Consider the following 16,362-nt stretch of genomic DNA (forward strand, 5'->3'; position numbering starts at 1 on the left):
AATGAAATGTCAGTTTCAAAGCTATTTTTAAAAATCTTTACAAGATATTCAACTCTAAAGTTATAAATAAGCTCTCAGTTCTTAAAGAGGAAAGAAAATTTCTTATGGAGAATAAGCAGTAATATTGAACATTCAATCCGTTCTCATGCTTAAGGTGAAAATATTAATGTATTATACCTGTTCATTCAACAGCTGTATTGACTCAATATTGGTTTTCAATTTGTTGTGCATGTCTTCAATAGTTGCAAGTTTCTTGGCTATAAGACTCTCATGTTCATGCCTAAATGCAAAAGGTAGAGAAACAATTCACTGTCTTTTGTGAATAAAGCACATCAAGGGCTGTATTTTCTTCATAGTTGTTTATACTGGAAAGAATGTTTTTGAAAATGTGATTTATTGTCTATTCTACAAAGACTGGCAGCAAAACTGCCTGCTCCAGGCTATTGAGTTTCTTACTGGTTAATAGAAATCATCTCTTAGCTTATTATTTATCATCACTTCATTTTCTGCAGGGAGGGTGGGGCACAGGATTTTCTTGTCTCTGAGGATCTAACTAATGTAACTGTCGAATGATTAAGACAAAGAAACACTGCTGTTCTCAATGACTGTTTATAGGAGTAGAACAGTGCCTTTGTATGTTGAGACGTATGAAAACTGTTGAAAACATTTTCAGTTCCCTATGCAGACATACTAAACAAATAAAAACAGAAAACACTGTATACCCTGCAGAACTGACAGGATCTCAAGTATTTGCACCTAGTCCTCAGAAAAACTAAATCAATGGATGGTACAAATTGATGGAGATGATCTTACAACCATTACAGAGATATGGTTATAATGAGATCAAAGTTGGGAATTAAATATTCAGGAGAACGCGACTTTTTGAAAGGACAGACACAAAGGAAAGGGTGCTGAGGTAGTTTTGTTGGTCCAGGATGGAATAGGTATGACAGCAAGAAGTGATCTTGGGTCAGAAGACATAGTAGAGGTAAGAAATAAAAAAGGGGGAAAGGAGACTAGGAGGAGAGGATTAAATACCCTCTAATAGTAACCAGTGGGAAACGGAAAAAGTCAGTAAATAATGAAGGCATGTAGCAAAGAAATTATGTTATCATGAGTGACTCTGATCTTCATGTAGATTGGTACAGTCAGATTGGCAGAGGTAAAACTCAGGGTGCAGTCAGGACAGTTTCACAGAACAATGTGTTAAGATCACAACACCATAAGAAATAGGAACAGAAGTAGGCTATTCAGCCCCTTGAGCCTGCTCTACCATTCATTAGGATCATAATTGATCTGATATTCCTCAGGACCACTTTCTTGCCTTTACCCTGTAACCCCTGATTCCTTGATCGAGAATCTATCTATCTATCACAGTCTTAAATAAGCAGATGAACTCTGCCCCTATTGTAGGAAAGGGAATAAGTGAACTATGGTTTACCATAGTTAAGGTAAGTACCAAATTGAAAGAAAAAAAAATACAATTTGGCAAAAGTTATTTGTATGTAAACAGGCAGAAGGCTGAGAGAACATAGCAAACCAGGCAGCAGCAGGAGGTGGATAAGTCAATTTTTTAGCTGTAACCTTTCTTCAGGATTGGGGGTGGGTGTAAGGGGAGCTGCAGATAAAGGTTGGTGGGGTGGGGATAGGTGGAGACAGGTAGAGGGTACGGCCTTGTGGTTGAGAGAAGGGGTGAATCCAGTAAACAGCTGAGAGGAGTGTAAGGGGCTGGGAAGGGAGGTTATTTGAAATTGAAGAACTCAATGTTGTGTTCTCTGGGCTGTAGGCTGTCCAGGCAGAAGATGAGGTGTTGTTTCTCCAATTTGTGGTTTGGTTCGTTGTGACAATGGAGGAGGCCAAGGATGGTCATGCCAGAAAGGGAGTGGGAAGGGGAATTAAAATGCAGTGACTGGGGGGTCTGGTCTGCCACTGTGGACCCGGCTGAGATGCTCGGTGAAATGTTCCCTTAGTTTATGTTTGGTCTCCCCGATGTAAAGAAGACCACCTTGGAGCACTGGATACAGTAAACTAGGTTGACGAGAGGCAGGTAAACCTCTGTCTCAACTGAAAGGACTGTTTCGGACCCTGGATGGAGGTGAGGGATGTTGTGTGCCGTCAGTTTTGCATCTTTTCTGGTTGCAAGGGAAGGTACCTGGGGGTTCAGGGGGTGGGGGTTGTTGGAGATAGTGGTGCAAACCAAGGATTGGCAAAGGAAATGGTCCTTGCGGAAGGCAGAGAGGGGTGGGGAGGGGAAGATGTCCTTGGTGGTGGGGTGGTTCTGGAGTTAAGTATTTAAGGATGATGGGTTGGTTGCGGAGACTGGTGGGGTGGTAGGTGAGGACAACGGGGACTCTGTCTTTATTGGGTTGGTGGGACGGTTAGAGCAGTGTAACTGGAAATGGAGGTGATGCACTGGAGGGCTGTTTGGATGACAGGGGGAGAAAGCACATTGTTTGAAATAGATGGACACCTGGGATGCTTCAGACTATCGGTGAAATGTTCCCTTAGTTTACATTTGGTCTCCTCATTGTAGATTCCTCATTTTAATTCTCCTTCCAACCCACTTTCTGACATGAGCATCTTTGGCCTCCTCCATTGTCACAACATGGTGGCTCAGTGGTTAGCACTGCAGCCTCACACCTTCAGCGACCTGGGTTCAATTCCAGCCTTGGGAGACCGTCTGTGTGGAGTTTGCACATTTTCCCCGTGTCTGAACGGCTTTCCTCTGGGTGGTCTGGTTTCCTCCCACAATCCAAAGATGTGCAAGTCAGATAAATTGCCCATAGTGTTAGGTGCATTAGTCAGAGGGAAATGGGTTTGGGTGGATTGCTCTTTGGAGGGTCGGTGTAGAATTGTTGGGCTAAAAGGCCTGTTTCCACACTGTAAGGAATCTAATCTAAAAACACCTTATCTTCTGCCTGGACAGACTACAGCCCAAAGGACTCAACATTGAGTTCTCCAATTTCAAATTACTTCCTTCCCCCTCCCTTCCATTCATCTCAGCCAACTATCGGATTGATCCCTCCCACCAACCAACCAGGTCATATTCCCTACCTGTTTCCACCGATCCCCAACTTACCACCCTGTTCCCCCACCTCTCTTATCTGCAGCTCCCCCCAACACTCACCCCAAGCCCTAAAGAAGGGTTACACCCGAATCGTCGACTTCTTCACCTGATGCTGCCTGGCTTGCTGTATTCTCCCAGCATCTTGCTTGTCTACCTTGGTTTCCAGCATCTGCGGTTTTTTTTGTCTCTAACAAAGATTAGTCATAAGCCAGAGGATTGTGCAAGTTTTAAAAACCAACAAATGATAACCAATAAAAGAGGGAGAAGATCAACTTTGAAGGTAAACATGCAAACAATTTCATGGCAGACAGCTATAGTTAAGTTTGCAGGATGACACAAAAATAGGCAAACCAGAGTTGAGTGATGAAGTCTCCACCAGGACATCTGCTCAATACATTAATTAAAAATCACACAACACCAGGTTATAGTCCAACAGGTTTATTTGGAAGCACTAGCTTTTGGAGCACTGCTCCTTCTTTAGCAACCTTATGAAGGTGCAGTGATTTTTAACTTTGTCCACCTCAGTCCAACACCAGCACAGCAACACCACATCATCAATATATTAAGGTTGACACAAAAATAAGTGGGAAGGCAAGTGGTGAGGATGAACATGTAGAGGGTTATGGACAGGTTAAGCGAGTTAGATTCACAGAGTACTAGAGGTATACAGCATGGAAAAGAACCTTCGGCCTAACTTGTCCATGCTAGCCAGGTTTCCTAAACTGAACTGAATGGCAGATGTGACATAATGTGGAAAACTGTGAAGTTATACATTTTGGCAGGAAGAATAGTGGAGCGGAATATTATTTAAATAGCTGCCAGATATATTCAAGGCTGAGATGTACAGATGTTTAATCAGTAAAGGGATCAAAAGGGCTATAACGAAAAGGCAGACAAGTAGAATTGAGGGTTATGAAATGAGCCATGATCTCATTGAATGGCAGAGCAGGCTTGAAAGGTTGAGTGGTCGAATTGAACTCCTGCATCTTTTGGAAAAACAGAGTTATGGGCTGGATGTTGTGCAATGAAACAATAGGTTTCCTCTCATCGTTCAAAGATGTGAAGGCCTGATGAATTGGCAATGCAAAATTGCCCATAGTGTTCAGGATGTGCAAGTGAGGTGGGTTAGCCACTGGAAATGCAGGGTTACAGGGATAGAGTAGAGGGTGGATCTGGGTGGGATGCTGTTTGGACAGTCAGTGTGGACTTGATCGACCAAATGACCTACTTCCACAATATAGAGATTCTATGATTGTATGAAAGTTGACTGTACAAAGTAGTTGCAGAACTACAATGGAGACCAGTATTGTCTGTGAGGGAGGCCTGAATCAATTAAGTGGCTGTCAAGTACTTCAGTGACAATCATGTGTCTAGCATGGCAATAATTTCACCCCAAAAAACTTCCGGTCAAGTCAGAAGTTCTCCAATGCCAGTAGTTTTGCTGGAATCTAGTAATGCACTGAGGTCCACTTCTGGGATCAAAGGCAGATTCTAGGATACAATTGAATGAGGGTGGGGCAAGGAGTTGGAGGATCAGTGTCACCAAGTGATAGGGAGGGTAGCTTTCAGCTCCTTTTCCTTCCTGATGCCAGATGCACCCATCAGACATATTGTGAGAGAATCCCCATATCTCAAGAGCTATGAAAAATATGTTCAATTTCCATTAAATTCTTGAACCTCCATTAAACTTTGCTGGGCTCATGACACCAAGTGACTCATTAATTGCCTTTGCGTGACTGGCATTGGCACTTTCCACCTGCAAATTAATGAGGCCAATTTTCATGATGCTAAGAATCTAATGTGGGTACCCCTGCCTGATTTTCATGACCTCCTTGCCCCAAACCCCGGCCTTTATTTCCACATTGGCAGGTTTCACTGAAAACAACATTTCAGATCATCACCTTTTATCAGAACAATTTTTGTGCCTTCCTCTCTTCGCAGAGGCATTTTCCTTTTTTATTGCAGATATCCACCATTTGCAGTATTTTGCTTTAGTAATACTGAAACAGAAGTTTGTATTGTTTCTTCAATTTTTTCACATTGAGTTCAAGTATCATGATTAATTTTACCAAGTTAACAAAATGAAAGCAACAACATTAACTGCTCTTTTTACATGTTCTTGATGTGTAATGACACACCTTGAAGTGTTTTAAAAAGGATAAAAAAGCAGTGGACATTGACCAATGGATAAGAAATGAAAATTGTGATTATTGGGATATGGGACACTAGGCACAGTTGAAGTGGAGCACTTTGAAAATATGGAAGACAATGGTGAAGGTGTTCAAGTGGCACAAAGTTTCACAAAGGAAGAGTGAAGTGGCCAAATGCATGATGTGGGGGGAATAAGGAACAAAGTGAAAGTGATGAAATAGTCTCAGTTCCACAATATTTCTGAAACTTTATTATGCTTTTACTGCATTTTATTCAAAGTTTTGATCGTCTTGGCTGAATAATCCACACTTTTACATATATTTTCCCTTCCAAATATCATTTCCATTAATTACAGTGACTCTTGGCTTTCAAATTGCGGTACACAAAGTGCTGAGGGCATGATTTCCTTTGAAGTTTCTAAATATGCTTCAAAATTAAGCTCAGAAACAGGGTTTACTGAAATTATGTGGAGGAACTTCAATTCATAAATTTGGATTGGCGCACTTCCCTCCTGATCAGGTAAGGCCAATGCCAGATGTCATTACCACCTCACTCAGTGCTTTAAATGACTCTCTGCAGGCATGGATGAAATACTTGCTGCTCTAACAAAATACTTACATTATCTTATTGACATCCATTAAGAATAAACATTTTCACATATTCAAATAATACTTGATTGCTGTTAGAGCATAGAACAGTACAGCACAGGAGTAGTCCCTTTGGTCTCATGTGCCTGGGTTGATCATGATGCCATTTTAAATAACGCTACCTGCCTGCAAATGGTCCCTATCATTCTATTTCCAGCTTGTTCATGGGTGTGTCTAAATAGGTGGTAAACTGTGAGATACAAGCATGTCTAGCTTCATCCTGGAAGGGATCAGCTACATAAAAGTCCATGACATTTCAAAAGATGCTTTATTTTTAATACTGCTCGGAAAACGAAGGACTGTGAGAAAAGGATTTATTTCAGGCTTTAAGGAAGTACCTAGAGTGGTTTATTTTAAAGAGGTAATTGAGTGATCATTGTGGATACCTGTGATTTTTTTTTTAAACTGTTTTCTGTAAAACACAGAGTGGTGATAACTGCTTGCAGTACAGAATCACAGAATTCTTACAGCATACTGGGAGTCCATTTGGTCCATTGTAACTGCATCATCTTCTCAAATGAGCAATGTTATTCAAAGCCAATCTTCCGTATTTTTTCAACATGTCCTTGCACAGTATTTCTATCCAACTAATGATTCAAAGCTCTCTTGAATTACTCTACACATCTGCTGTGGCAGTTTTGAAGAGTAACTGGCTTTGGGGGCTGCTTGTTTTATCTGGTTCAACTGAGTTGGAGGGAAGCTGTCTAAGAACAAAAACCAAACTGATCTGTCTCATTTCTGAAAAGGAAACCTTCCTGCATTCAATGTGAATCTATTCATTCTTTTGAAAGCGAGATTGAAAAAGCTTTTCAAGATTACATTTCCTGGGCAAGCTGTATTTGTAACAGTTCTGGGTCAAACATGGATGCTTAGTGATTTGACCACACATGCCGGAAAACAAAAAGACTTTGGAACATTCCTCTGTCTATCCATTTGCCTTTAAGAATAAAAGTAAGTCATCGTTGTCTTATCAGACCACTGGGCTTCTGTCTCATTCGAGAGTGATGATGACTGGTAGTAGGTTAACCTGAGGGTCACCATGTCTCCGGCGAAGGGTAAAGTTAGGAAAGAGAATCCTTCCTGGTAACCTCAGCCAGTGCAGGAATTGAATTCAGTACTGCCCATTGTGACCCAATTGTCCAGCCAACTGAGCCAATGGACATCCCTTTCAAAAATAAACAAAAGTGGCTATAAGTTTGCTTTTTCAGAAATCAATCTCTTTCCTGAAGGTAGTGTCTGCATGTCTGTGTATGTATTTTGGAGATATCTATAAGGATAACGATTAGTACTTCTATATAAATAATTATGCATGTTAACCAATTATACCATCTTTATTGAATAAGTTTTGTTTTAATCATAAAACTAACAATTGATTAAAAGAAACCTGGTTGACAGATCTTGTTGTTTACAAACTAATATGGAAAAGGTAGTTATTTGACTTTCTTGGTAACTGGAAAAAGTACTTTTATTTGTGTTGTGATCCATGCAGCAGTAGGATGAGAATGACTTCTCTAGCCTCGGTCTAGAAGTCAAATAATATGATCACATTTATTGTCACTGGAAATGACATCTTTGCCCTGTTCTAAGACTGCAGTTCTGGCTGCAGTAGGCACAGATTTCAGTTAGATCCCTAAAATTGAAGTACAGGTGTTTTACTTATTATTGCTTGCTGAGGTTTGGGTAGGAATGTTACTTCTGAACACCCTGAGTTGACATGGCCTCCTGCTGACAGCCTTTCTCTCCCCCTTCATTCTCTTCTAATAATTTGTGTTGCTCTGCTTAAGGACAGTTCGTTTTTGTAGTCATGTTGTCTTCCAGCATGAATGGCGTGTATGCAAGTAATTAGCTTGTATGCAAGCCTTAAAGTCAGAAAAATATCCTCCAGCCCCTGCCATACCACTCTGTGTGCATTTGAAATTTGTAAGATCTAAGGATATCACAAAATACCTGTAGATATTTTCTGACCAACCTGTTCAGAGATGTTAAGATACACCTCTGGAACAGCTGAGATTTGGCTTAGAGATAGGGACACTACCAGTTCACTACAAGGGCTTTCCCACCAAACACTTGATTTGATTTGAATTATTATTGTCACCTGTACTGAGATACAATGAAAACTATTGTTTTGCCTGCTAACCAGACAAATCATACCTTACATCAGTATACTAGAACAGGATGGAGCACATAGTGTTAGAGTTACAGAGAAGATACAGAGAAAGATCAACATGAGAGGTCTGTTCATCAGTCTGATAACAGCAGGAAAGAAGCTATTCTTAAATCTGGTGATACTGTTTTAAAACTTTTGTATCTTCTGTCCAATGGAAGAGGGTGGGAGAGAGTATAACCAGGATGGGAGGGGTCTTTGATTATGTTGGATGGTTTCCCGAGGCAGCAGGAAGTGTAGATAGAGTCAATGGAAGGAAGGCTGGTTTCCGTGATGGACTGGGCTGTGTTCACAACTCTCTGTAATTTCTTGGGGTCTTGGGCAGAGCAGTTGCCATACCAAGCTGCGATGCATCCGGATAGGATGCTTTCAACGGCGTATCTATAAAAATTGGTAAGAGTGATTGTGGACATGCCAAATTTCCTTAGCCTTCTGAAGAAGCAGAGGCATTGATGTGCTTTCTTGACTATAGTGTCGATGTGGATGGACCAAGATAGATTGTTGATGATATTTACTCCTAGGAATTTGAAGCTTTTGACCACTTACACCTCAACACCATTGGTACAGAGAGGAACGTGTCCTCCACTCCGCTTCCTGAAATCGATAATCAGCTCCTTCATTTTGCTGACATTGACACCTGTACCATTTTAATCAACTTGTCAGACAGGTTACAACTCTCAACTGAGGCAGGTGGAACTTGAACCCGGATCTACTAGCCGAGAGGTAGCAACACTACCATTGTTCTACAAGAACTCTTAGCTAAGCACATGTATAATTTCAGCAACACCAGAAGAAATAGACACTGACCTGCAAGCAATTAATGATTCCTTTAATTAGTACTGGTTAGGGTTGCTTCGTGCTGCTTTTGGTGTTTCACCATGTGATTTCAAGAGGGTTGAGCTCTAAAATATCGACACAACATGCATACTGATTGATATCACGATCTGCCTGCTTTCTGTATTTTAGGCAGATTAAATGTATGTACACATCGGTGCTTTCATCAAAATAGCAAGTGGTGTAATTTCCTGCTCTGTGTGTATGATACTTAATGCTATTTTTGTTCCTGAATGGCATCCACAGAACCTAAGTACCAAACACTACAGATTTCTCAACAGTAGGGACACTCAAAAGAATATGTTCACACCATCCTTCGTCCTCTCATTCACACTCACTAGTCCATACAGAGTCTTTTGGGTGAACAAAATGGACAGTACAGATGTAGTGTTGACATTGACTGATGCAGGAAACAGGAGCAAGAGGAAAAGGAGGAGTGAAGCAGCTATTTCTGAGAAGGAGCTAAGGAAATACCAATCGCTTCTAATGGACAATGATTTCAGGATCCTGTTAAGAATGGAAAGATCAACATCAAAGTAACATAAAAGTACAGCAACGTACACTTTTTATTTCAAAATCAAAAAGAACTTCTCAGCAGTGTGATGCAGTGTAGAGTAGGTGATGGCAGTGGAGTTCTCTGCTTATGTCCCACAAAATGCATGATAACATGTAACACAAACGGTTTAGCATGGCCAATCCACCTAAGCTGCACATCTTTGGACTGTGGGAGGAAACTGGGGCATCCAGAGGAAACCTGCATCAGTGTGGGTTTCCTCTGGGTGCTCCGGTTTCCTTCTACAGTTCAAAGATGTGCAGCTTAGGTGGACTGGCAATGCTAAATTGCCCATAGTGTCCAAGGATGTGCAGGCTAGGTGAATTAGCTATGGGAAATGCAGGATTATAGGGATAGGGAAGGGGGGAAAGTCAGTCTGGGTGGGATGCTCTTTGGAGGTTTGGTGTGGACTTGATGGGCTGAATGGCCTGCTGCCACAAAGTCAGGATTCTATTCTATGATTCTATGATTTATGACAACTGGTTATTTATGATATATGGGGCATGAATGGTGTAACTTAGGCCTTCAGAAAGAGAATGAAGAGAGGAATAGCTATTAATTTTTATGGGCTTCAGCCTTGTTGTGTAATCCTCCACTTCTTCAGTAGACATTCTCAGACATACTAGAAGCCATAACATCATTGGATAACCCATGTTTCCAATAAAACATCCAGAACATAGAAACATAGAAAGTAGATGGAGGAGTAGGCCATTCAGCCCTTTGAGCTTGCACCACCATTCAATATAATCATGGCTGATCATGCAATCTTAGTATCCCATTCCCGCCCTCTCCCCATACCCCTTGATTTCTGTAGCCGCAAGGGTCATGTCCAGCATCCTCTTTAATATATCTAATGAACTGGCCCCAACAACTTCCTGTGTTAGAGAATTCCACAAGTTGACAACTCTCTGAGTGAAGACATGTTTCCTCATCTGATGGCTTACCCCTTATTTTTAGACTGTGACACCGTGTTCTAAACTTCCCCAACATTGGGAACATTCTTCCCGCATCCAGCCTGTCCAGTCCCATCAGGAGTTTATATGTTTCTATGAGAGTGCCATCATTCTTCTAAAATCCAGCAAATACAAGCCCAGTGATCCAATCTTTCCTCAAATGTCAGTCCTGCCATCCTGGGTATCAGTCTGGTGAACCTTCACTGGATTCTCTCGATAGCAAGAATGTCCTTCCTCAGCCTAGGAGACCAAAACTGCAAACAATAACCAAGGTGTGGCCTCACCAAGGCTGTGTATAACTGCAGCAAGACATCCTTACTCTGATTCTCAAATTCTTTCGCTATGCAAGGCCAACATGCCCTACATTCTGAAAGAATGTCATGATATTGTAATACCAAAGAATGCATAAAAACAACAGCTCTTTGTATACTCACAACTGCTTATCAAAATCTGTCTGTTAGATATGACTTTTGACATAAATGGTGTGAGTTGATAACACAGGCTTGTGTAAAATCTGTAATTTAAACACAAGTAAGATTTTCTTCTCCTTAAAGAAAAGCTGCATGCGTATAGCGCACTTTATGATCTATTAAAAAACCTTGCCTAACTCCTGAGTAACTGCTTAACTGACCAGCAGTCTCTCACACCTTCCCTGGATTCCTGACACACCCCCAGCAGACCCTTATCCAACAGACTTTTACCACTGGAACCAATACCCAAGCCCTGCCTATGACCTGTCACTACACCCTCCCTCCTCCATTGGCTCACCTTCCCCTCCCCTCCCTATGCCCAGCAGCTGACACTTCTCATTCTGTGCCCTCTGCCAATGGAACCAATACACTGCAGCTCTGGGATCTGATTCTCTTCCCTGCTGCTGGACTGGGTAATGAAGATTCCAGCATCCATACTTGTTTGGGAGTGTATTCCAGCTTTATCACCAAACTTTTTGTTAAAGCATGCTTCAGGATTTCACTCTTACATTCTCTAGCCCTAATTTTAAGGTTATGGCCTTTTATGCTCAGCTTCTCAACCAGAGGAAACAATTTTGTTCTGCAGCTATCTGATCAAGTTCTTTTAAATGCATTGTCCACATGACTCCTAAACATTTGAAATGAACGTGCATATGAAACAATATAACCTTGCCTTGATAATTTAACTTGTTAAGCTTTGCATTGTTCTGGTGAATCTGTTGTACCACTTCCAAAGTCAATATATCTTTTCAGGGATGCGCTGCCTAGAAATGTATGTGGTATTCCAGATATGATCTGATTTTTAAAAATCTGGAGGTTGATGTCCCCTGGAGATAAAGGCCCGTATTTCATTAGCATTTTTGATTGCTTTTTGTAGTTCCTAAAACCACTGGGTATTGTTACTGACTCTCCACTGAAAGTATCCTGTCCCTACTGATTAGGCTGCACAAAAATGTATTTGGGTACTAAGGGGAAACAGAAATTGCCTTTATTAAGCTGTTGCATGGCTCTCAGTAGCTCGCTGAATATCATTAAAAATGGGCTTGGAAAAGGCAACAGGCCTCTCCTTTCAATGACATCGACATGGATACTGAAACAAATTATGAATTGGAGAAAATAGAAGAAAATATGATGATGCGTGGATTAGTTGAAGAATGATTACCTTAAAGAAGAAATACCATTCTGGCTCAGGCAGGCAAGAATTCTGCATGATGCACAGGTAAATGTTATGGTTAGTATGTTGTAAAAAATTGACTTTGATGCATAAAGCAAAGGTCAGAACTTACTTGTTATGATCAATGTGAGATGCAGGGCTTTACATTGTGGAGAAGGAAACATGTAGAATTTATATGCCCTTCCGCAAAAAGTGAAATGAGATTTGGCTTTTGTAATATGTAAGTTGTACTGAATACAAACATAGCAGAATGTTTAACTTGTTAACACAGAACTGGGGGGGGTTGGGGGGGGAGCAAGTACTAAACTCACAATTATCAAGTTTGACTGAAGGCTTGTTTTCTTCTCAAAGTGTAGTGGAGTTGTGTAGCTGTGTTTAAGTTTGGTTATAAATATTTCTGTATTTATAATTAGAACTATTACAAGCATAATAGGTGAGCAAATATGTTCATATGTACAAATATCTGTTGGAGAATTTGCACTATCATGATTATAATTATGAAATGGAGGATCAAATAAGGAAGATAACCAAGTTCCACTCACTGTCTGAAACTAGGAATCAAAGCACACAATGGGCATGGAGAAGTTTACAGAGGTTGACTGCTTAAGAATTGTGTCTGTGCTTTGTCACTTCTCTCAGCAGATCAAATGAAACCTTTAGGAGGAAAAATTGTTTTGGGCAAGGAATGGTTTTGATGGACCAAATGGAGTTTCCTAATTCATATTGCCCGATTCAATCAGTCTTGATGTTATGAAAAGTAGACACTGTGAAATGAAGTAACATTTGATCTATTTGAAAAATTGCAGAGCATTTAAGTTAACCATAATTTGTGCATTAAAATTTTGAAAGAATCATTACATCTCAATAGCATCTAATATTTTAGAATTGTTAACTGTTCTACTGTCAGACAACATAGATTTCTATTTATGTAAGCATTCAGTGTTGCTGCATTAAGAAATCCATAGTACTAAAGGCAGTTTAAAAATGTTAATGCAAATAAACATATTGAAACATTCCCCTTCGAAGTATGTTTTAGTTTGGCTGAACTACAGCAAATGGTAATATCTCAGCATTTTGGAAGTTGCTAAGGCCAGTGAACTAGTGTGTAAATAAAAACTGTATAATAATTGTTAACATACCAAAAAAGGGGCCCAGAACATTTTTTCTGGATAACTGCCAAAAATATCAAGACAAATGTTGTTTTACTTAGCCAGAATAAGCCCTGAGCTATCATTTTTAATCACTACATTTGTATTAGAAACAGCTCCTTGAAAAAAATATCCTCTGGAAATAGAACATCAACATCTATACACACAAATGTGTTTTATCTTTCAAATAGGTTTCTGAAAATTGTAGAACTTTGTTTATAAGCTGCTTAACCCATACTGAGAAGCTGAGAACTTAATGACATTAGGTAATAATTTCTAGGATAATACTGTGTTAGCTCTCTCTCTTGTTCTGTAAACATAAACACATGCACAATTTAAAAAAAAAAGCCTGCTAACAGTAGTGATGATTCAGTTAGGCAATGAGTTATAAAGCATGTCATTGTTGTTGTTTCTAAATGAGGTGGGGAAAGGGACAACTTTTTTTCCCTGTAGCAAGCTACAGGTTGTTGATGCAGCCATTTATAAGCAACTAAACTATCTATGACTTACTTATCTAAGTAGCACTGATGAGAAAGGTCAGTTGAACATGTATTTTTAATGAGGAATATTTTCTTCAACCTTCCATTCCACTATAGCATTATGTATCTACGTTTCCTATTACATTGCTCTTAACAACAAACATGGTGACGAACATTATATGTGTCAGGTGATTATCCTAAGAGCTCAATATATCAAAATAGATTAGAAAGACATTTATCTGGCTAATATTTGCCCAAACAGCCCCCTCAGGATTACCTAAATTCTCTCAATTTATGGCTCTGAAGAAGAGAAAAAAATCTGCAACAAATTGTAATGCTGGCTGTTTGCCTCCATTGCACTGTTGCAAAATGTTTTGATTTTCAAGACATTCCATGGTTTTCAAAGAGACATTGGAGGTAAAATTATATCTTAAGTGTGGGTAAGTAGATTTCCTCAACAACAATTCTCCCTTTAAAATTGGACACTAAGATTTGAAAGGCAATCTGAGTTGTACATCATTTTAAGATAACAGAAACACGGTTATTTCAGTTGATGATCTCATTGAAGTACTTGATTAATAAAGAGAAAGAAGTGGGTACCAAATGAGAAACTCACCTTAATGTTCGTGTCAAGCATCACAATTGAAGGTGAGTATCTGCTGGTATGTTATTGCTCAGGATGTATATGAATCTTACATGGAGCAGTAGCTTTGAAGTGGAGATTCAGCAGAAACCCAACATTTTCTCATAGATTTGAGCTACGCTGTTACTGTTGTTAAGGCGACAACGATAATTTTTGCCTCGGATGGTGGCTTTCTAGGAGCTCAGGAGGTACTGTTAGCATTGACTGTTCAATTCTGAATTAGTGCATTTATTGAATCATCGACACATTGTTTGTCAGATTTGCCCGATACATTGCAATCTTCATGGAACAGGGATCTGCAAATCTGAGAAATACTTAAAATATTTCTTCCACTTTCTAGATTGAAATGAATACCCTATAATTGAATAAGAAGGATATTAATTTGTTAATGTTTACTTTGTGTGTGATTATTGGTGCACCATGGTTAGCTAGTAGCATACACAATAGGCAAGGAGTTTATTCATTAAAAAAACATATTCACTCATAGAGTTAAAGTTGAACCCAATTTGCTTTTAGGCAATCTTATTAGTGTAGACTCCCAGTATAAGAATGATTGAACGGTTCTCCAGCAAAGGTGATTAGGCTTATTATGTCCATGTCAATTTACTGCAATAGCAATTCAGTGAGTTCCATTTCCCTAAAAAATTTTCATAGCCTTGTAATTTATTTTACATATGCTTATTAATTTTCTTCTTCAAAGCCCAGACTGAATTTTCTTTGACCACAGCATGAAATTTAAGATCCTAACATTTCACTATAAAAAAGAATTTCCTTACATTGCTTTTGGTTCTTTTGCCATTCTCCTTAAAACAGTGTCCTCTGGTTCTCAACCCGAAAACCAAAATCTGTCTATTTTGTATGACCTCTCATAATTTTTAACACCTCTACCAAATCTCCAGTCCACCCTGTCTTCTTTAATGAGAACATCCTGAACGTCTCCAATGTGTCAAGGTAACAGAAGGTGGTCACAAGTCAGGTGCTGGAAGACTGGAGGTTGGCTATCATGGTGCCACTGTTTAAGAAAGATGGTAAGGACAAGCCAGGGAACTTTCGACCAGTGAGCCTGACATCGGTGATGGGCAAGTTGCTGGAGGGAACCCTGAAGGACAGGATGCACATGTATTTGGAAAGGTAAGGACTGATTAGGGATAGTCAACATGGCTTTGTGCATGGGAAATCATGTCTCACAAACTTGATTGAGTTTGTGAAGAAGTAACAAAGAGGATTGATGAGGGCAGAGTGGTGGATGTGATCTACATGGACTTCAGTAAGGCGTTCGACAAGGTTCCCTATGGGAGACTGGTGGAAAGGTTAGATCTCATGGAATACAGGGAGACCACACCATTTGGATACAGAACTGGCTCAAAGGTAGAAGACAGAGGGTGGAAGGTTTTTTTCAGACTGGAGGCCTGTGACCAGTGGAGTGCCACAAGGATCGGTGCTGGATTCACTACTTTTCATCATTTATACAAGTGATTTGGATGTGAGCATAAGAGGTATAGTTAGTAGGTTTGCAGATGACACCAAAGTTGGATGTGTAGTGGACAGCGAAGAGGGTTACCTCAGATTACAATGGGATCTTGATCAGATGGGCCAATGAGCTGAGAAGTGGCAGATGGAGTTTAACTTAGATAAATGTGAAGTGCTGCATTTTGGGAAAGCAAATCTTAGCAGGACTTATATACTTAATGGTTAGGTCCTAGGGAGTATTGCTGAACAAAGAGACCTTGGAGTGCAGGTTCATAAATCCTTGAAAGTGAAGTTGCAGTAGATAGGATAGTGAAGAAGGTATTTGGCATATTTTCCTTTATTGGTCAGAGTATTGAGTACAGGAGTTGGGAAGTTATGTTGTGGCTGTACAGGACATTAGTTAGACCACTGTTGGAATATTGCGTGCAATTTCGGTCTCCTTCCTATTGGAAAGATGTTGTGAAACTTGAAAGCGTTAGAAGAGACTTACAAGGATGTTGTCAGGGTTGGAAGATTTGAGCTAAAGGGAGAGGTTGAATAGGCTAGGTCTGTTTTCCCTTGACCATCGGAGGCTGAGGGGTAAGCTTATAGAGGTTTACAAAATCATGA

The 16,362-nt window shown here is 40.0% G+C and overlaps 1 protein-coding gene across 16 annotated transcripts in view; it reads right to left on the minus strand.

The window, feature by feature from the left end:
* Positions 1-16,362, minus strand: part of LOC140477439 (uncharacterized) — a 520,360-nt gene that overhangs the window by 31,494 nt on the left and 472,504 nt on the right. For 12 of the 16 annotated variants that reach the window (XR_011960730.1, XR_011960729.1, XM_072571356.1 and 9 more), the window contains one exon: positions 178-280. The exons of 2 other annotated variants lie outside the window; for them this stretch is intronic. Coding sequence is in view for 10 of the 14 variants with exons in the window: in XM_072571356.1 (XP_072427457.1) it covers positions 178-280 (103 nt within the window). In the remaining 4 variants the exon portion in view is untranslated. Of the gene's footprint in view, positions 1-177; positions 281-16,362 lie in introns of those variants that run through there. 2 more of the 16 variants (XR_011960728.1, XR_011960727.1) reach the window with 1 other exon arrangement.

Source organism: Chiloscyllium punctatum, chromosome 5 (genome assembly GCF_047496795.1).
Source record: "Chiloscyllium punctatum isolate Juve2018m chromosome 5, sChiPun1.3, whole genome shotgun sequence".
Classification (NCBI taxonomy): domain Eukaryota; kingdom Metazoa; phylum Chordata; class Chondrichthyes; order Orectolobiformes; family Hemiscylliidae; genus Chiloscyllium; species Chiloscyllium punctatum.